We start from the raw sequence: 21,454 nt of genomic DNA on the forward strand, positions 1-21,454 counted from the left end.
AAGACCTACATTTGATTGATTTTGCTAACTTAGAACTGAACCTATAAGGCAATATACCTCACCTCCAGTGAGGGGCCCAGAAATACACATGTTTTTCTGTATGTGGCCATCAGTGTATAAAGTTTGGACTCTCCTGCATTAGAGCGAAGCTGAAAATAAAAGTGTCTTCATGTCTTAAAGCCGCTGACTCATATATTGCACCTCAAACATCAAATACACCTCGAGTTACGGTTTCTCTACTTCCTCTACAGAGAAAAGGACAGTAAAAGAAACTCAGAAATCTCAGTTTCAGTGTCAGCCTGCTGCAGACCCACCGGACATCCATCCCATAATTATTCTCCGTAGCTGTCTCTGCCGTCTGACGCTCTATTTGACACAATTTGACAGTAATTATACAATTTTTGACGAACAGAAATATTGTTTTCTGGCATCACTTTAACATGTTACGGGTGAAATCTGCATTTCGGTATGAGGGCGCACGCCTAAAGTAACGCTCCGGTTATCCGGTTTAAACAAAACTCTGCATTAGTGTGCATATGATTACATTTAGTGTCTTTGCACACTTCACATGCGTAGCTCTTCATATTAAGGGGTTACTTTCCACTGCTGACGCTCAAGATGGAGCATCCATTATAAATATATAAGTGACTTTGATGTCAACTTCTGCAGATGGATCTCCACCACCTTCATGATTAAGTTAAAAACAACCCTTTTTTACCCAGAATGCACGTCACCGGCTGACTTCGCTGAGGATATTTCGGCGTTTTGTTTCCTCTCCCGCTGCATTAATGTATTGCAGAGAACTTGTCCTGTTCTCTCTGAAGAGATGGAACAACGAGAGGATGTCTACGTTGCTTTACTTTACGTTCCCTGCAATAATTACTGTAGTTTCTTTTATAACACACACATTATTATTATTGGTATTACTATGTTCATTTGTTGATGCTATTTTTCCTGCTTGTTGTAATGTTGCATATTTTGAAAAAGTAAAAGGCTTCCCCGGTCTGGACGTCAGTGAGAAGCTACAGCCAGACCAGACGAGTCCATCTCAGACCAGATGAATCCATCCATCATCTTAAGTCCCTTTTTTAGAAAAAACCCAGTCCAGCGCTGCTCAGTTTTTGCTCGATTCAGCTTCTTAGAGTTCAGATCAGCTCAGTGTAGGGATGTGAAAAGGCTCAGCAGACATCAGTTTGATATTCATGCGTTTTTAGCAGCGTCTGGTTCCACACATTTTCAAGTTCCTTCCCCCGTCGTCCAACTGGATTCTGATCAAAGTTTCATTACTTCTCCTTAAAATGTGACCTGAAGGGGCTTCAGCTGCTGAACCAGAGCCAGTGAACAGATCATCCATTACTCCTGAACTGATTTGGGATTCCTGTTTCATCCTCTTCTTGTAGATATGGGGTTTTTTATCAACCTCCATCCTGTACATTTCAAGCGAAAGAGGTCCAACTGAGCATTGTTGTCATTGCAGTCAGGCTCAAAGGTCTTTCGTTGTAAAGAAAATAAACCATCCTGCTTGGAATAAAGCCAAAACACCGATCTGTACGTGTCTTTTTTTTTCCTCTCACGTATTTCCCCGCAACCCAAAACATCCAAAGTAAAGTAGTTGTAGCTAAAGGAGCCGCTGAGGGTTGTTTGGTTGTCTACAGATCGTCTTTTTCCAATCACAGATGAGTCTAAACGATCCTCCGACAGTCCTTCAGATTTGTTTCCAAGAACGTCAACTTGTCTTTCTTTGGGTCATTTTGTTCCCCATTTTTAAAGCGTTACGTTCAGTGGCACTCAGAATCGACCCAACGTCACATGTTTTTGGGACGCTAAATGTTTTCTTTGGGAGTCTTGGCATCTTTTCCGTCGTTTGAACCCCAGCGAGATTTGGGCAATGAGATTAAAAGGGTCCACACTGTGCAGGGGAGGGGGGGGGGGGTGCGTGACGGGGGAAACTGCATAAGGGAAGGATCCAGAAAAAACATTATTGGTCGTTTTACAGATTCCTTTAACTTGATTTCCTAGCTCCAGTTTTGCGTCATTCCTGTATTTTCAACCACTTTTTCTCAAGTTTCTCTCCATTAATCCACAAAAAAAGGGAAAAGGAAGTGAGAGAAAACCCAAAGTATCTGTATTTCGCCCCAAAATCTCCGCCTCAGTGCCCTGCGTTCAGGATCAGGGGTTCAGATGGAGGTTATTAGGGAATAGGAGGTAGGGAAGAGTGGGTTACTAAGGGAGGAGGAAGGAGGTCGGAGGTTATAAGGAGGAGATCTTGACGGAGTCCTGGATGTAGGCTGTGGCCCGGGTGTTTCGAAGGATGCCCAGCATGGGGGCGGGCGAGGGGGGGAGGCTCTCGTCGGGGGAGTTGGCGGGGGGGGTGGGGATGCTGATGATGGCGGCCGTGAAGTCCGGATCCCCGCAGTTCAGCTTCATGTCGCACATCTGGGCGTTCAGACTGGAGCGGCTGAGGAGAGGAAGAGGAACACAAAATACAACGGGGTTTATTTGTGAAGGGATGCAAGTTCCTGTCCCAAATTAGTCTTAAAATGTTCCAGATTCAGCAAAATGTTCATGCTTTTCTTGACCTTTAACCTGTTAAGCCCTGAGCCTGTTTTTCAGGTCTCAGGCTCGAAAATGACATTCCCAGAACAAATGACCATATCTTCCCTTCTAAAAGGGTTAAATTAATAATCTTTTTTCTCAAAGTAATGACAAACCTGTGAGTTGCATGTAGAAAAGTTAGAACAATATAGATGTTTTTTATTTTAAAGAAAATTCAGATTTTACATAGTAAAAAACTGTAAATTATAGTGTCCGTCCAAAAATTCTTTTTTACTTATAGTGAAAACTACCCTTGGATGATGGGTTAGTAGACTAAAAGCTTTAGGAATCCAAAGTACAACATATAATAAGTACCCTGTATCAAGATTGATGCAAAACAAGTGACATTTGACCTTTTTAGAGAGGTTTAGCAAAAAGAAACCACTTCTGGGGTCATTTGGGTGGAAATGTTTATTTTTTCATATCTCTGGAACCCATTGGTCGATTTTGATGGTTGACACCTCTTTCTGACCGTTAGAGCCAATAGAATCGAAGGGGGAGGCCCCCACACACACACATTGTGAAACGAAAAGGTGGGGGCTTTGCGCATGTAATTTTGCATTAGAGTGAAGCTACTGTACAGTCTAGCTCTGACATCTAGAAACCTAAAAGCATGGATTATCCGTCTGTTTGCTCATGGATTATCAGAAATCATTTCAAAGGGACACAGACACATTGGATTAACCTATGGATTAACTTCAGCAGCGTTTTTATGCCATTGAAGACCACTTTGGAGAGACTACAGAGCCAAGGTAAAAATGTTAGCATTTTTAGCTACCTAGCGTCACCTGTTTTGATGTCCGTTTTTGTTTATAACGTCGCAAATTCGTATAATTCAGTGATAATGTGGGTACCCATCGATTCTGTGTCACCTCACGATGTGAATCGATGTCATGGATGTGGAGAAGAGATAAATAATAAGGTTTTGTGAGTGATTTTCGGTGCAGTAATCTGTTAACATTTTTCGCTCGTTGCTAATTCAGAGGCTCAGTGTTAGCATTGTGGGTTTCCTTTTGAAAAAAAAAAAAAAATGATCAGTTAGATGAGTTTCTTCCCGTTACATGGATATAAAACATTCATAGTTTATTAAATGAACATGCCCTCAGACCAGTGTTAATTTTGGCAGCTGTTTTTGATTTAGTCTTAGTCTTAGTCTTTAGACGAAAATGGTTATTAGTTTTAGTCACATTTTAGTCATTTCTATCCTTCATAGTTTTAGTCGACGAAAACTCAAAACGTTTTAGTCAAGTTTTAGTCGACGAAAAATTACATTTTAGTCAACTTTTAGTCAAACATTTTTCTCTCTTTAAACCAATTCAGTTAGGCAAATACAGGTTTCTGACATTGTAATCAAGGTGACAGCATCAAGTGTTGAAATTCGTAAAGCAACATTTCACTCTCTTAACACTTTACTTGTGTAATATATAGGGATGGGTATCGCTAAGGTTTTCTACGGTACTGCTAGTCTTATCAATACTGCTTATCGATCCGGTACTTTAACGGTATTCTTGTATTTACTTTTTGTTATTTTTTTAAAGGAAAAAACTAACAAATTGTTAACCGAATTAATTGCTTTATTTAAATGTGAAATAAATGAAATATATATAATTATTTTTAAATATTGTAGGCTACTGTACTTGAGTAAAATGTTGAGGTACTTGTACTTTACTGGAGTATTTAAATGTTTTGCTACTGTGTACTTCTACTCCACTACAGTTCATAGTTAAATGTTGTACTTCTACTCCACTACATGTATTTAATACCTTTAGTTCCTTCACAGATCTGGATGAATGATGTGAAATCTAATCAAGTGTTAAATCAGACTTTAGTTCCACCTGGAGTAAATTCACAAGCTACCCTGCAGTATACAAAGTCATTCAAACTAGCTGCACCTTTACCAGCTTTGATAACACTTTAATGATCAATCATTATAAAACATATCATATATATTATTCTGAAATGGACCAATCTGCACAATGACTACTTTCACTGTCGCTACTTTAAATATATTTTGATGATCATACTTTGACTTGAGGAACTCTTCCTACACTATGGTATTTTTTTACTTAGCTACAAGATCTGAGTACTTCTCCCACCTCTGCACACCTGATGTGATAACGTTACTCGTAATTGGGGCAACAGAGCTACGAGTTAAGGAAGTAGCTCTGTTGGAAAATTGGAAAATTGAAAATTGTGCATTTCTCCGACTGAATATGACGCCTTTTGGCCGGCTGTTTGGACAGACTACTCTACTCGTGTCAACGCGAAAACATGGCAAACGAGCTTTGTCCACATCGAGACTTGTAGAGTGTCTCTATACTCTCTGAACGCTCCGTCCCCGGCAGATCTCTGTGTGCCGCTGCAGCGTGTCTGTTAGGCCCCGCCCCCGCACACAGAGAGGAGATCGCTCTTCTGGAGTGAAGAGAGCGGAAATAATGATATTGCAAGTTAGAAATGTAAGATGCATTTTGACAGACAAGACGGGCAATTGGGGGGAAATACCCTGCATTTTGAATGTCCGATAGTCCACCATTAACACCTTAGTCCCGTCTCGTCTCGTCAATGAAAACTAAATATACATTTCGTCAAATTTTCGTTATCAAGAATCTATTTTTAGCTCGTTATCGTCTCGTCTTAGTCATGTAAAAAAGGTCGTTGACGAACATTTTTCGTCATAGTTTTCGTTGACGAAATTAACACTGCCTCAGACACTGTTTCCTGCAAGATGTTGCGGCAGTGCCCCGGTACCAGGGTCTCTCGGGCTTAACAGGTTAAGAAACTACACCATGTTCTACAGCTGGTAAATTGGCTGTTTTGGCCAAAAAACTGATTACACCAATAGTCCAGCAGTCATATCTGCACAAGCGATTTTCATCAATACAGTATATTACAGGTCTCAGATAAATACGTTTGGTGTTTGGCTCCAAACACCAAACAGATCATTGCAGCATCCCATAATCCCCTCTGTTTCAGCCCTGTTTCCAAAGTGCTGATTCTCTGTCTGTTACTTTAGATGAAAATAAGGAGCCCCTCCCCACGCCCCTCTGAGAGATATTTGGTTAAAAAGAACACAATGGTGCTCTAGGAGGAGATTCAGGTGATAAGGTGGGGTGGGGGGTTACCTTGGTTGCTGATTGGCTAATGGTTACACAAGACAACACATCGTTATGACATCATAAAGTGGCCAAAATCTGATCAGCTCATTTTCAGACAGGTTTTTATATAAATGGATCAGGACGAAAAGAGAGAGAATCTTTGTTCCTGAAACTTTCAGAGTCTCTTTACACAGAGGGGACACATGTTGATGAAGAAGAGACATGAGGAAGAGGGGACACATGTTGATATAGAAGAGACATGAAGAAGAGGGGACACATGTTGATGTAGAAGAGACATGAAGAAGAGGGGACACATGTTGATGTAGAAGAGACATGAAGAAGAGGGGACACATGTTGATGTAGAAGAGACATGAAGAAGAGGGGACACATGTTGATGTAGAAGAGACATGAAGAAGAGGGGACACATGTTGATGTAGAAGAGACATGAAGAAGAGGGGACACATGTTGATGTAGAAGAGACATGAAGAAGAGGGGACACATGTTGATGTAGAAGAGACATGAAGAAGAGGGGACACATGTTGATGTAGAAGAGACATGAAGAAGAGGGGACACATGTTGATGTAGAAGAGACATGAAGAAGAGGGGACACATGGTGATGTTGAAGAGACATGAAAAAGTGGATTTTGCATAATAGGTGACCTTTAAACTAGTAATATTTGTCAGTGCTGGTGGTCTTTACGTCTGAGGGGGTATGCAGGTGGTCTTCAGGTGCAGCGTGTCCAGCTCCTGCACGCTGCCCCGGCTCACGGACACGGTGGAGTTGGCGAGCCTCATGGCGGCGCGGCGGCGGGCGCGGCGCGGGCAGCAGCCGGACGAGTTGTTCTGCGCCCCCTGGTGGCTGGAGAGGGACGTGCTGCGACTCGTCTTAAAGCCCACCGACTCCGTCATGCACAGCTCGCTGTAGTTCATCTCGTTGGTGAACTCGTGGTTCTGTCAGAGAGGGGGGGGGGGTCACTTTATCACATTGCATTGCAGTTTATAAAAACAATGAATATGTAAACATGTGTATAAATGTGTGTTTATTGTGTATATATAGGATATACATATTTGTATACATACTTTTATATATATATTTGTATTTTTGTATTCGGGATTGTGGGAAACGGTATTTCGATCTCTCTGTCTCTACACACAGACTGGAAGATTGACAATAAAGTTGCCTTTGACTTTGATGTGTAAATGAATAATGATGATATTATTGCTACAAACTAAAAATAATCCTCATATTGCACAGAAAAACAGTATTCATCCGGAGTGATATGAATATTGCACCGTTTAATAATTTCCTGAATAAACGTACATTTAAAATTTGAGTGAGACTTCTGTCCAAAAACTGTGAAAGCAGATCTGAACTTCAGGTCTCTGTGCATATTATGTCCTGACACCAGAACCATGTAGTAGTGGATACACATTTCAGTGAAGTAGAGACCAGTGAGAACTAACTCTCCTTCTGCCGATTTAACGCAGATGTGTTGATCATAATGTAGAATAATCAGGAGGAAATCAATCTGCATCGCCTCGACTCGTTGACAGTGAGTTTAAAGCGTCCTAAAGACTTTTTCTGTCTTTCATAAGACGCCGTTAGTGTCGAGCACTGATGGTAATACAGGGCAGTACTCTGTCTGCAGATCTGTATTCAAACGAGGGCTGAGTCTTGGTGCCAGAGTGTTGGTTCTTGTTCTGAATATTTAGCTGAACATGTTGACATGTTTTTGTTCCTCACCGTAGTTTTCTCCAGACAGTGCAGCAGGTGGTTGTGTTGTTGGTCGAACGCTGATCTGTTCTTCACACAGCCGTCAGGGTCCTACACACACACACACACACACACACACACACACACACACACACACACACACACACACACACACACACACACACACACACACACACACACACACACACACACACACACACACACACAAAATAAAAAACACAAATATATGCAAATTAGTTAACTACATTCAAATGTATCAATATTTTAGTACACATCATTGGAAAAGTCTACATTATTGGATAAAGAACCAAAGGATAGATATTTTGTTTTAAATAGTTGACAAATAATAATGCATGCTTATTTAACCTTTACTAATCTTTGATGTTTCCCTCTAAAACTACTTAACTAACCATCAACATATCTTTAAATGTGTTTTCTTTCATTTAAATCTCTGACATTTTCGTCACCACTCTTTAGATGTATCTGGTCTGACTTGTCTAGCAGACTCTCAGTACAACAACAAGGCAGATACTTCTATCTTTTGTTAAGATAACTCCAACAGGAAGTCTGATCTTCCTCTTTCTCTCCTGATAGCAAACCATTGCTTCCCTCCTTTCCTTCATCCTCTTATTTTACACATCTCTCTTGTTCTGCTGTTTCCTCTTCCTCATCACACACTCTTTAAATCCAAAAGTCATTTTCTTTTTCTTACAGAGAGCAGGAGAGGGATTAGTACAATGTCTGGATGTGTGTGTGTGTGTGTGTGTGTGTGTGTGTGTGTGTGTGTGTGTGTGTGTGTGTGTGTGTGTGTGTGTGTGTGTGTGTGTGTGTGTGTGTGTGTATTCATGACAGCTATCCACTCTATACCTGCAGCTTAAAGTCATTTCACCGATAACACATTGAAACCCAGAAAGTCTCAGAGTCGTGATGAAACTGAGATGATGATCAGTGAAGTTCACAGAGTTCAGCTGCACTTTAACATCCTCAATATTCCTTTAGGTTATTCTTTCTTTTTGCAGTAAGTGGGATAAGTCTATATACTGAATAGGAAATAAAAGGCTGCACCTAGAGAACAGTAGCAGACTTTAAAGAGGCCCTATTATGCTTTTTAGAGTACCTTTCCTGTTGTGTGTTTATAGGTTTGTGTGCATGTAAATGGTCTTCAACGGCTAAAATCCCAAAGTTCTAGGAAGTAGCTTCAATCAGAGCGACCCATAGCGAAAGAATGGAGATGAATAATTAATGAAATATATTTAAATGTGAAGGTTTTCTTTAAAGTTGGGACCATGTGTAGATTGTGTTGTGATTGGTCAACAGCTTAGAGATGTCCCGCCCCTTAGCCTATCACGTACAATGTGTTAGAGCACTAGCCAATAGGAGCGCAAGTGATGTCACTATGTTCCAGAAGTAAACAAAGGAGTCCAATGAAAGTGTTTCAAGCAGGGGGGGAGGGGATTTAAGTATCTCTTAAAGTATCTTTCTTCAATCTCTTTTTGTTGTTTTGGTTTTAGAATTTTGGGGATGAAGTAAAAATCGGCTATTTTGGGAAAAATCTTAATCAGAATTAAAAAGATTTTATACATTTTGGGTCGAAATTGGATATGTTTCATTTAAAAGAAAAAAACAACCAACATTTGATAAACATAGGGAGGTTAAAAAAAAATCTCAATTATTATTTAAAAATATGTCAATTATAAAATACAGTTGAGTAAAATATTAAAAATTATGTCAATGTTAAAAAAACGATTATGATTGATTGCTGGGCTCTTTTATGACATTTTTAATTGTATTTAAATGTCCTTTTATAATGAGTTTTATGGCCCTAATACATTGTGTTTTTTGTAAAAGGATCTAGAAGCACTTTGTAGTTAAATTGTGGTTTTTATATAATAAAAAAAAGTGCCTGTCTTTCTCATTTTCTATCTGTTCTTTGGTCCTCGCTCCACCTCGCTCCATCACTGTCTGAGGTAACCGGACCGTAATCCACCCTTCCTGCTCGATAGTGAGAAACTATCGACTGACTGTGTGTGTGTGTGTGTGTGTGTGTGTGTGTGTGTGTGTGTGTGTGTGTGTGTGTGTGTGTGTGTGTGTGCGCACGCGTGTGTGTCTCACCCCGATGTTTCGGTCCTCTTTGTACTGGAGGAAGGCGTTGGCTGTTCCTCTCTTCGCCATGCGGATCCGAGCCATACGCACTTTCTGTTGGGCAGAGAGAGAAGAAAAGCACCGTCAGCACATCTAACACACACACACACACACACACACACACACACACACACACACACACACACACACACACACACACACACACACACACACCACACACACACACACACACACACACACACACACACACACACACACACACACACACACACACACACACACACACACACACACACACACTCAGGAGTATTAAGGTTAAAGCCTGTCAGACTTCATCTCTTGTCTGGTGAATCACATTTCCTTTTGGATGAGAGTTTATAGAGTACATCCAGACATGTGAATAGTTCGAGGCTCTGCAGGAAATACAAACTGTTTCTCTGACTGAAAATATGTAAATGTATATAAGTAGGGACCATTTTCTTTCATACACATATATATATATATATATATATATATATACTGTATATACTTTGTGCTTTGGACTGACAAAAACAAGACCTTTACCAACATCCTCTTGACATGTTTCACTGTTATCTTTATTAACTTATCATTAGTTATTCTTAATTATGAGTAACCCGCAGTTTCAGGGGAGGCTGTGGCTCAGTGGGATTTGTGCGCTGAATTTAGTGCGCTGAACTTTGAATCAGGGGATAGCAAGTTTGAGTCCCACTGCAGTCAGCATGTCGTTGTGTCCCTGGGCAAGACACTTCACCCCAAATTGCTCATGTGGGGATTGTCCACAGTACTGAATGTATGTAAGTCGCTTTGGATAAAAGCGTCTAACAAGTGACATGTAATGTAATGTAATGTTTCAGGTCTAAAACCAGCAGACTCAGAGACAGTTTCATCCCACAGGCCATAAGACTGTTAAACACCTGCACTTTTGAAAGAACGTCCATAACAACTTATATATATATATCAATATTCAAATTACTGCATATAGACTATTCTGCACTGTTTCTATTATATTCTATTTTATTTGTACTACTTGCACTATTATATCTGTGTTATTGTGTTGCACTGTTGGAGGAGCCTGTGACCTAAGCTTTTCATTGTCATATCTACTGTACACTGTAGCTATGTACAAATGACAATAAAAGCCTTGAATCTTGAACTGTATATACCAGGAGTGTCTAAACCACGGCCCGTGGACTATTTTGAATCGGCCCTCACTCAGCAAATTCAAAAAGTATAATGACTTAAGTATAATAAACTTCTGCTTGTCTTATATTGTTCTTCTTAAATATATATGTTCAAATATATTACACAGTATTCATGTGTTAATAAGACCACTTTTCAAATCAATTCAGTCCATTAAAGTTGAAAACATGTTCAAGTTGATAAGAAAAAAGCCCAATAACAAATGTACATAGCAACCTTCAAATACACCCTTCATATTTCCTCTCATTATAATCAATCTGAAGCTTCTGTTTTAAGGGATGAGCTGCTAACACAATAAATAAAACCCTCTGGAGAGCTGTGATGGAGGCTGTTTGTTTCTTAAAGCATTTTATAACTGAATTTATGAGGCAGTATACCTCTAGTGAGTGGCCCAGCACTTCGTATATATATTTTTCTGTATGTGACCCTCAGTGAAAAAAGTTTGGACACCCCTGGTCTATACTTTGGCCTTTGGACTGACACAAACAAGACATTTAACCACATCGTCGTGACATGTTTCACTATTATCTTCATCAACATAACATATAATTATTTATTCTTTAATTCATCTTAGTAACCGACCTGCTGCGCCCTCATCTTGTCCGCCCTCTGGTTCTGGTGGTAGATCCGGCTGAAGTTGGACACGATGACGGGGACGGGCAGAGCGATCACCAGCACGCCGCTGAGCGAGCAGATGGAGCCGAAGATCTTCCCGGCGATGGTGTTAGGAACCATGTCTCCGTACCTGCAGAGAGGGACACACATCGTCAATCGTCTGCAGCTTTTCTAGGTAGCAAACTCAAGAAAATCCCTGTCTTTGTCCTCCAGCTCATCTTTGGAGATTCGTAAGACAGAGAGGGAGACACGTCAGAATCAGAATCAGGTTTATTACCAGGTAGGTTGACACGTACGAGGAATTTGACTTGGTGTCACGGTGGATACATAAAAGTAAAATGTGGAGGAAATTCTTAAGAGAAACTGATAAATGATTCATGGACAGTTTGTCTTTTGTTATATTTAATAAAGTCATAAAGAAAGTCAAGTGAGCACAACTTCTTCCTCAGAGGATAGAGAAGTTCTGCACCCAGAACACAGCTCACAGTCACACTCTATAGTAGAGAGAAAAGCCAACTGGTCCCACCCTTAAATTCCCTTAGGCATCATCTAAACATCCCCACCATTAAACCATAAAACCCCCTCGTCCTTAACCACTTGCTTATAAGATAAGATAAGATAATATATTAAGATGGAACTTTATTAATCCCCGTGGGGAAATTCAGTAGTTTAACAGCAGCAGGGTGAGATTGAAAAAACCAGCTGAGAGAAATGGTAATTGCTGTCCCAGATATGACTGTCTCTCTGCTGCTGCACCGGTTGTTGCCTTCACCTTTCATAGCACAGAGCCATAAATCACAGGTAGTGAGAGGAAGAGGAGGAGGAGGAGGAGGAAGAGGAGGAGGAGATTAGATAGTGGGCAGAAGGTCAGGATGGTCTGTGTGATTCTGCTCAGAGCCTTTACAGCTGCTGATCCACATGTTACTGTACCAAACATTAAACCACTTCACCTGTGAGGATTCATGTTATGATAGTTTTATGTTTCATTACAGGCTGCTGATTCCAATTACAGGGACGAGTTGATTCCCGCTCATAATATCTAATGTGGAGACGAGAAAAGACACTGCGAATTGGCTTTTCGATGTTCCAGTAAAGTGCAGAGATTAAATAAGATATAAGCTTTAATGTACGGTAGATACACAACATTGTTCTCAGTGATAATGGAAGTATTTTGATCCTTATCTGCAGTTAAAGTACTAATACCCCAATGCAAAAATACTGCTGTAGATGTTCTTACCTCCTTTATAAACTGTTGAATAGTTTAATCCGCAGCAATGCATCATCTTCTAGAAGATCACCATATGTTTTCGTACATGCTTCACATCTTTTTTCGGACATTTTTACAAGACATCAGGACAGCAGAAAGCTTACACATCTTCCGGTGCAGACTGAAAACTCATCTCTTTGGACTCCACTTCGAGCAATACAATTTCTATCAAAGCACTTATATACTAACAAAGCACTTATATACTAACAAAGCACAGGCTTATCTAAAACTAGTTGAGTAGCACTTGAAATGTTGTGGCTCTATGAAACCTGATGTACTTATATGATTCTGTTTTCTTCAAGTTTGTATCTTCTTGGTCGAATGCACTTATTGCATCATATCCTTTAAGATCATCATATGTTTTTCGTACATGTTTCACATATTGTTGTTGACATATTTCACAATATTAAATTACATCTTCAACATATTTTCGGTCCATTTTAATTATATTTCTGGGTAATTCTTTCAGATGTTTTTCACATATTCTTTGGATATTTTTGTGTGTAGCTTTGTCCTGTGAGAACCGCGTATCTCAAACAATTCCCTTTTTTATGCATTTCTCAGAAAAACAGTTTTCAGCTTTGTGACAATGCCATTTCTTGCTGATCGAGGAGGCTTTTAAAATATGTATTTAGATTAAAATCTAGGATTTTTTCTACCTCAACCTGAAAAAATCTGCCACTTCCTTATAGGCAAGGCAAGGCAAGGCAAGGCAAGTTTATTTATATAGCACCTTTCAACACAAGGCAATTCAAAGTGCTTTACAAAAATGGAAGACATTAAGAAAATGGCATTTAAAAACAGTCATTAAAAAGAAAAGATAATAAAATAAACATTAAAAGAAAAAATACATGGATAAAATTTACAGTGCAGTTTAAGATGTGAATAGTTCAATTAAAAGCAGCGGCAAAAAGAAAAGTCTTTAGTCTGGATTTAAAAGTAGTAAGAGTTGCAGCGGACCTGCAGGTTTCTGGGAGTTTGTTCCAGATATTTGGAGCAAAATAACTGAACTTCTCCATGTTTAGTTCTGACTCTGGGGACAGAAAGCTGACCAGTCCCTGAAGACCTGAGAGTTCTGGATGGTTCATAATTTAGCAGTAGGTCAGACATGTATTTTGGGCCCAAACCATTTAGTGCTTTATAAACCAGCAGCAGTATTTTGAAATCTATTCTTTGACACACAGGAAGCCAGTGTAAGGACTTCAGAACAGGAGTGATGTGATTATAGAGCCCCTCCTCCAACACACACGAACGCGCACATGACCAATGAGGGCACGAGATAAGTTTGTGCACAGATGGAAGGCTGACAGGCAGGTAGGCCATCCAGTTATTTTAGCCGGGCCGGCTCAGATGATTGGTCGTGCTTTTTACAGTACTACGGCTTCCATAGATGATATTTTTTTATGGATTTATTGTCAAAGCATTTAATATATTCATTGCTATCGGGATGTTAAGAGCATTCCATGGAATATAACAAAAAATGTTTCTGAAATAAATTACATAACCCACCTTTAACCACAAAACATTATTTTTATTTTAAAATTATCTGGAAATTCACGTTATTTACTAAAAAGGGAGAGCATGAAAAACTTAAATCTAACAGCTATGACATTAGTTAATTTTTTTACTTTTAGTTAATATCCTGGTGGTTAAGTTATTCATTTTGCCTCTTTTCTTGAGTAACGTCCGTCTCTCTCTGTGGTATTAAACCCTTCTTATTCCAATATGCAAAGCGTGCAGTCTGTACAGTAAATCAGACCTGCAGGTGATGAAGCTCTCGCTGATGTTCCTGCTGCTCTGGATTATGTCTGAGTCCTTCAGAAGAAAGGCCGCGACCCTTTCTGCAGAGTTAATGCTCATATCTGAATATCTGAGAGCTAATTTACTTTCTTATTACTTTAAAAGCTCATTTGAAAGAAGTGCAGAGTGGTTTCATAAAGAGTCTCCTGGTATTTAAAGCAGGCTGTGGGAGATGATTGTCTACTTCTTAGTATATATTCAAACTCTCAATGGGTTTATAAACATTATGCATTACATTTAAATACATTTATAGTGATTATTCTTTTCTGATTTAAATGGTGTTTAACTTCACTTTACGTCACATACTTACATGTGTACTCCTGGAACATGAACCTCATTAATGTGGCTCTACCTGCCTGAGAAGACATGTTATAATTGTTGAAGGCTTTGCTGTTTTTCATCAGAAGAAACCAAATAGCTGCCTATATAAATATAACTTTTTTGCAAGAGTTTAAAAGAATAAAAGTAGTTTATTTTTTAATAAGCATTACCTTCTCTACTTAAAGGACAGGAACCAGCTCGAGTGCGCTAGAATTTGAAAGTACGCAGCCGAAAGAAATCTGCCCCTTCCTTCAGACTTCCTTACAGAGCCCCTCCTCCAACACACACGAACGCGCACATGACCAATGAGGGCACGAGATAAGTTTGTGCACAGATGGAAGGCTGACAGGCAGGTAGGCCATCCAGTTATTTTAGCCGGGCCGGCTCAGATGATTGGTCGTGCTTTTTACAGTACCGCGGCTTCCACAGATGACATTTGTTTATGTATTTATTGTCAAAGCACTTCAGATATTCATTGCTATCGGGATGTTAAGAGCATTCCATGGAATATAACAACAAGTGTTTCTGAAATGAATTACCTACCCCACCTTTAAGTGTCGGATTAGATATCATATCAATTTTATTCTCACAAAGTTTATCACATATGTTACTTAGTTTGTACTGTGACAGATGCTTTACTTGAGATAAATAAGTTAAGTAGATATTTTCAGTAAGATTTTTAAAATTTCAGAAAAAAAAATACCCAAGGTAAACAAAAACACTTACAAAAGTACATGTTATTCTTTCATAACCTGTTTATATATGTATATTTATACTATCACTATGCATACATTTACTGGATTCATGCTAACATTCAGTTTATTGATTTTTTTTGATATTGAAACATGTGAAACCTCCAGTGGGGTGTTCTGAAACCTAATTGTCTACTTAGTTTTAGGTTGAATGTACTGTCACACTGATCCAGAGACAGTGAATCTCTGACAGTCATTTGCTGGGTAACTGTGGGAGCTCAGACTCAGTTTGGAGTGATGACAGCACTCAGGTCAGTTTTACTGGACCTCCAGCACCGAGAGATATTGGCAGAAAGGAGCGGATCAATGGCGGAGAGGCCTGAGCGGAAAAGAAGTAATCTGTAATTGTTGGCAAAAAGCGAAGAATCGACGGAGATGTCAGACTGTGGCCAAACAGGCGGGATGAATCTGTGCCGGATCACTAACTGGATCCACCTGAACATCAACGGGACCCTGGTATCGATCCAGACGCTTCCCTGACATTTTACTGTTATTATTTATCTACAAATTCTGCTCAGTTATTCAGGCTTTGTTTCAGGATGTACAGTTTGTAAAATAAAAACAAGAGGGGGGGGGGGGATCCCAGCTGTGTTTGTGTTCATAAACAAGATTTCAACTATGAATATCTAAGTGTAAGTAGATATGGGGGCCCCAGGCAACTGCTTGGGGCCCCGGACCAGAAGGGGGCCCCCAAAGAAGGTTGATTGAGAAGGTCCACAGCAACGACAACCTGAAACCCCCTTTCATTTACTGCAATGACATGTCTGGAAACCCCCTCTAGGGTGCCCCATGCATAGCGCGCTGTTAAATGCTGCTTCATAAGTTAAGTATTGTTTCTCCGCCCCAGGGGGGGGGGTGATGAAAAGCTGGTTCGAGGGGCCCCCAGTGATTTTTGCCTAGGGCCCCCACATACTCTAGAATCGGCCCTGTTTACAGAACAACATAATCAAGTAGTTAGATAATGAGTCACAGTATTTTCACATTTATGTTTCAGTTAAGTGCTAACACAGATCCACTTAGGTTAGGTTATGGGTGCGTTTGTTGGCTAAAAACAGTATGGGTCAAATTCAGTCCAACTTATGAATCATCATTACTATGAATGGGACGTAACATGTTCACACTAAAACGCTTTTTATGTTTACTTACTTAACAATTTGGTTAACATCTGTGCATTTAGGCAGCTAAAAGTGTTAGCTAATGTTTCAGTTAAGAGCTAAAACAGATCCATTTAGGTTAGCTTATGGGTGCGATTGTTGGATAAAAACAGTATGGGTCAAGTTATAAATTGAAACAGCTCAATTCAGTCCAATTTATGGATCATCATTACTAAAATAGTTGGTTCAGGTTAGCTTGAGGTCAGATTTGTCTCATTTAGTTTAGCTAACAGGTCAGTTTAGCTGAGGTAGCATTGTTCAAATTAGCTGGATTGCAGCTAATTAAAGGTACAGTTGAGCTAACTAGTACATTAAGGTGGCTTAGCTGTACATTTCAGATGGACTATTTAAATCTGGTTAAGCTAAACATTATCAAGTTGTAATGGATACGTTTAGTGGATAAAAATGTTGGGCACATACAGCTGAAAACAGGCAAGTTTACCTAAAAAAAACAATAGGTTTAGATTCGCTACCGGCTCAGTTTGAGGACTAAAACAGTTGAATAAAGATGAACTAACAAGCTTCATCAGCAGCCAAAACATTATCTATCCATCGATCTGTTCTCAGCCAAAAATGTTGTGTTACAGTTAGCCAAAGGGTGAGTTTAGCAGCTAACAATTTAGTTTTATTATTGTTTGTCTAAGAAAATGTCACTTACTATCAGCTGCAGCCAATTAAAAAGTCCCATATTCATAACTTTCCATATGCAAATAAATGCTGAATAATGTGGATGAGAGCAATAACACAAAACAAACAGGAAACAGAGAGAGGGCCAGCTGCTGACAGACCTGTGAGTACAGCTCCGGATGCAAATGTAGAAATAAATGCAAATAAATGAAGCTGACGGCAGAGGGGAGCATCTGCCAGCTGTTAGCTCGCGGCTGCCTCATTCGCTAACAGTTTATTGACCTTATGTGCTAAGTTCAACTCTGACTGTTTAGAGAAAATACAAATAATACACATCAGGTAACCCCACTTCACGACCACCATCATTACGACGCTTATTGTGTTTCTCATTCTGTCTCAACCTAGCTTTTCTTATTCCATGCTTATTAAACTTACCAATTTACAGCTCCTTGCAAATATTGAAAACTCATAAATTAGATTTCACAAGAGCAAACGAATTTAACACATGGGAAGAACTTGCACAAGTGAAACTAAATCCAATTAGATCTAATCAAACAAACAAATCAAACTCATTCAAAGTGGATTTGTACCCAATAAATTGATAATTAGAGCAACCAAAACATTTGCAAGGTAGGAACATGACTGCAGGAGTTGTAAGAACATCCCAGAGGTGAGAATTGATTGCAGCGTTGTTCCACTGTGTTGCACTGTATTGAACAGATGTGCTCTACACCTGCAGTAAGTGTGTGTCCCTGTCAATCTAATTGATCCGATAATAGCTCAGCTCCCAGCGGACAGAAGAAGCTAACCTACATCAGCCAGAATCACAGCGACCTGACACCAGATCAGTCACAGACACGGCCATCAAACCCAGATTGATAACCAAACTTGTGGCTCTCTGGAAAGCTAAAAGGCCCATTTTGTCCACCTCTTTTTTATTTGTCTGTTAACAAGAACATTCAAGTTAAAATATCATGCATCGCCCAGCTCTTATTGACACCAGAAGCCACCATGATGACCGATCTTTGGTCAGCTTTACTGGGATATTCCAGGAGTGATCGTGAGTGCCTCGGAGAAAGGCACTTTAGCAGAGAAAAGCTGTAATTATTATCGATTAAAAAAATAACCACTTCAACATTCAGTGAAACCATCTTGTTGTCAGCCTTTTATACAGAGTCAAGAGAGGAGAAGATGGAAGAGCAGCTTCACGTCATTAGCCAGAATTACTGCCAAATGTTTCGCAGATTCAAACCGAATTCTGAGAAAAACGGCAAAAGAAAAATGTGAAAGGATGCTCGTTTGCATCCTCGAGCATTATGGGATTATTTATGGGGCAATAATGAGAAGTGAGTGTTGTCTTTCCCAGAGAATCCATTGAGTTGTTGTTGCTACTGATGCACATCAAATACAAATAAATCAGGAATGCATGACATGTTTTTCTTGTTTAGCACAAATTGGCTACATTTCATTGTGTTGTTAAAAGATAAATAAGCTTTGAATCCTTGAATGACCCTGGATCTCCACTAACACACACAATTAGCTCTAAGCACATTATACACACACAATAAAGTACGTTTGAAAAGCACCCACACACACACACACAGACACTAGCAGCCATAAAGCATCAGGCTGCTGGTGTGTGTGTGTGTGTGTGTGTGTGTGTGTGTGTGTGTGTGTGTGTGTGTGTGTGTCTGTGTGTGTGTGTGTGTGTGTGTGTGTGTGTGTGTGTGTGTGTGTGTGTGTGTGTGTGTGTGTGTGTGTGTGTGTGTCTGTGTGTGTGTGTGTGTGTGTGTGTGTGTGTGTGTGTGTGTGTGTGTGTGTGTGTGTGTGTGTGTGTGTGTGTGTGTGTGTGTGTGTGTGTGTGTGTTTACTACCAGAGAGCAGCAATAATTCTGCAGCAGCCTTGAGTCTGCAACACTACACACACAATGTTCATTTAATGGACCATAAATTAGCTTTGCTTCTCCTGTGAGTGTGTGTGTGTGTGTGTGTGTGTGTGTGTGTGTGTGTGTGTGTGTGTGTGTGTGTGTGTGTGTGTGTTTGTGTTGTGATGAAGCTCCCTTAATGAACTTGGAACAAACATCAGCAGTCAGAGTTGTGTGTGATTAAAGTAATTTAAAGTGTGTTCATCTCTCCAACAACGTGTACAACTTTGACATTCAAACATCTTCAGATTGATTCAAAATGCTCTTCCTGTGCTGCGGTAAATAGTCTGCACAGAGAAGAAAGGTAGCAGAAGAAGAGAGAATAAGGTCAAGAGTTCAACCAATTACTGCCCAGAATCCCCCGCAGGCATCCCCCCCCCCCCCCACACACACACACACACGCATGTTCAACCTACTGAGATAACCTCGACCTGTGTATTGTAAAGCTCCTATACACTGTATATATATATACAAACATACATTATATATACATTATGCAGTACATACACACTCACAAACAAGTCACACACACACACACACACACACACACACACACACACACACACACACACACACACACACACACACACACACACACACACACACACACACACACACACACACACACACACACACACAAACAACATTTTTATGTCAGTATCATTACAATACCTGATGCAGTAACTGTATATAGTGTGGCTTTCTGATCATGCATTTATTTATTTGTTCAACTAATAATTATAATTTCAATCACGACTGCACTATCGCTGCTCTATAAATCCGCCTTAACCACATAAATTACAATAATTGTAATCATTAACATTCCTCAAATGTAGTCATTCAAAAATGCAAATTCAACTTAAATCATAATAAAATGATTTTAAATAATGAAATCATCAATCTATCTAGCTTGAGGGGTTTAACAACTTAATACTGTTTTGCAAGGTTACTCTGTCTGTGTCTTTGTTACTGTGACATTCAATAAAGTTTATCCTTGGGGAAGAATATTGCTATAAAACTTTTTATTACTCTATATGTGGCCACAATAACTGAACCATAAATATACGACCCGCCCTGCAGCTGATATGGAACCAGCAGAGGTCAGTGAAACAAGCATCGTTAGTTACTCTTTAAAATGTCAGAGGTTGGGACTGCAGAGAGGTGATTAGACTTAGCTCTGTGTGTGTGTGTGTGTGTGTGTGTGTGTGTGTGTGTGTGTGTGTGTGTGACAGATTGAGATTCATACATTGACCATAAGTGCATACAAACAACGCCAAATACATGAAGTAACAGGAGGCTACATCAAACAAAAGTACTTACTTTTTTGTAAGAGTAACTATAAATTGTCGGAGGTTGTGACTGCACAGAGGTGTGTGTGTGTGTGTGTGTATGTGTATGTGTATGTGTGTGTGTGTGGTGTGTGTGTGTGTGTGTGTGTGTGTGTGTGTGTGTGTGTGTGTGTGTGTGTGTGTGTGTGTGTGTGTGTGTGTGTGTGTGTGAGCCTGGAGCTGCTAATGTTGAATAATGGATGGTAGCATTAGAGCGCTTGTAGCTGGTTAGCAGAACAAGAGAGGAGAACGTTTATATTCTCTCCCTCTTCATCCCTCCCGGCCTCTATACATCTTCCTTCCTTTTTGTTGCCCTTTTTGCTCTCTCCTCTCTGTATATCTCCCCCCCCCCCCCCCCCCCGAAACCATCTCAGATTCCTTCCCCTCCTCACCCACTCTCTCTGGGGTCATTATCTGCAGCTGCGTGAGCCAAGTCTCCGTCCTGCAGCAGGAGGAAGAGGAGGACAACACATCGAGTGGTAGTTTGACACCAAGCCAGAAGTGGAGAGGGATGGAAGAAGAGGAGGATGAGGAGGAGGATGGAGGTTGAGTGAGGACAGATGAGAGAAGGGGGGGAGGAAAGAGGAGGAGAGAACAAGGAGAGGTCAGGGGAGACAAAGTGGGAGAAAGGAGAAGAGGTAGAGGAGAATATCTTGTATCTGTGAATATGATAAGAGTCAAGGCCGGAGACAGACGGAGGTCAAGAGCAATTTCCCCTCCAACACACACCTGGAAAACTGTAATAAGATACAAATAAAAATGATTTTCTTATTTGTTTTGTCATTATTGAATCAAGTAACTCTTTAATTATAAATAATACAGGTTCAGGACAATTAATGAGCAGGTTAAATGCTTTATTTGTTATGTTTTTATTAGGTTTGCTGTAAGGTGATCAAAGTTAAAAAGGCAGAATGAC

At 40.0% G+C, this 21,454-nt stretch overlaps 1 protein-coding gene across 1 annotated transcript in view; it reads right to left on the reverse strand.

The window, feature by feature from the left end:
• Positions 1–1,840: 1,840 nt before the first annotated feature.
• kcnd1 (potassium voltage-gated channel, Shal-related subfamily, member 1) overlaps positions 1,841–21,454 on the reverse strand; it is a 59,799-nt gene continuing 40,185 nt past the window's right edge. Inside the window, exons 4-8 of the mRNA XM_034132198.1 lie at positions 11,332–11,494; positions 9,538–9,621; positions 7,435–7,515; positions 6,391–6,641; positions 1,841–2,458 (exon numbers count right to left, since the gene is read on the reverse strand). Coding sequence (XP_033988089.1) covers positions 2,251–2,458; positions 6,391–6,641; positions 7,435–7,515; positions 9,538–9,621; positions 11,332–11,494 — 787 coding nt within the window. The 3' untranslated portion in view covers positions 1,841–2,250. The remainder of the gene's footprint in view (positions 2,459–6,390; positions 6,642–7,434; positions 7,516–9,537; positions 9,622–11,331; positions 11,495–21,454) is intronic.

This window comes from Trematomus bernacchii, unplaced genomic scaffold, assembly GCF_902827165.1.
Source record: "Trematomus bernacchii unplaced genomic scaffold, fTreBer1.1, whole genome shotgun sequence".
Lineage (NCBI taxonomy): Eukaryota > Metazoa > Chordata > Actinopteri > Perciformes > Nototheniidae > Trematomus > Trematomus bernacchii.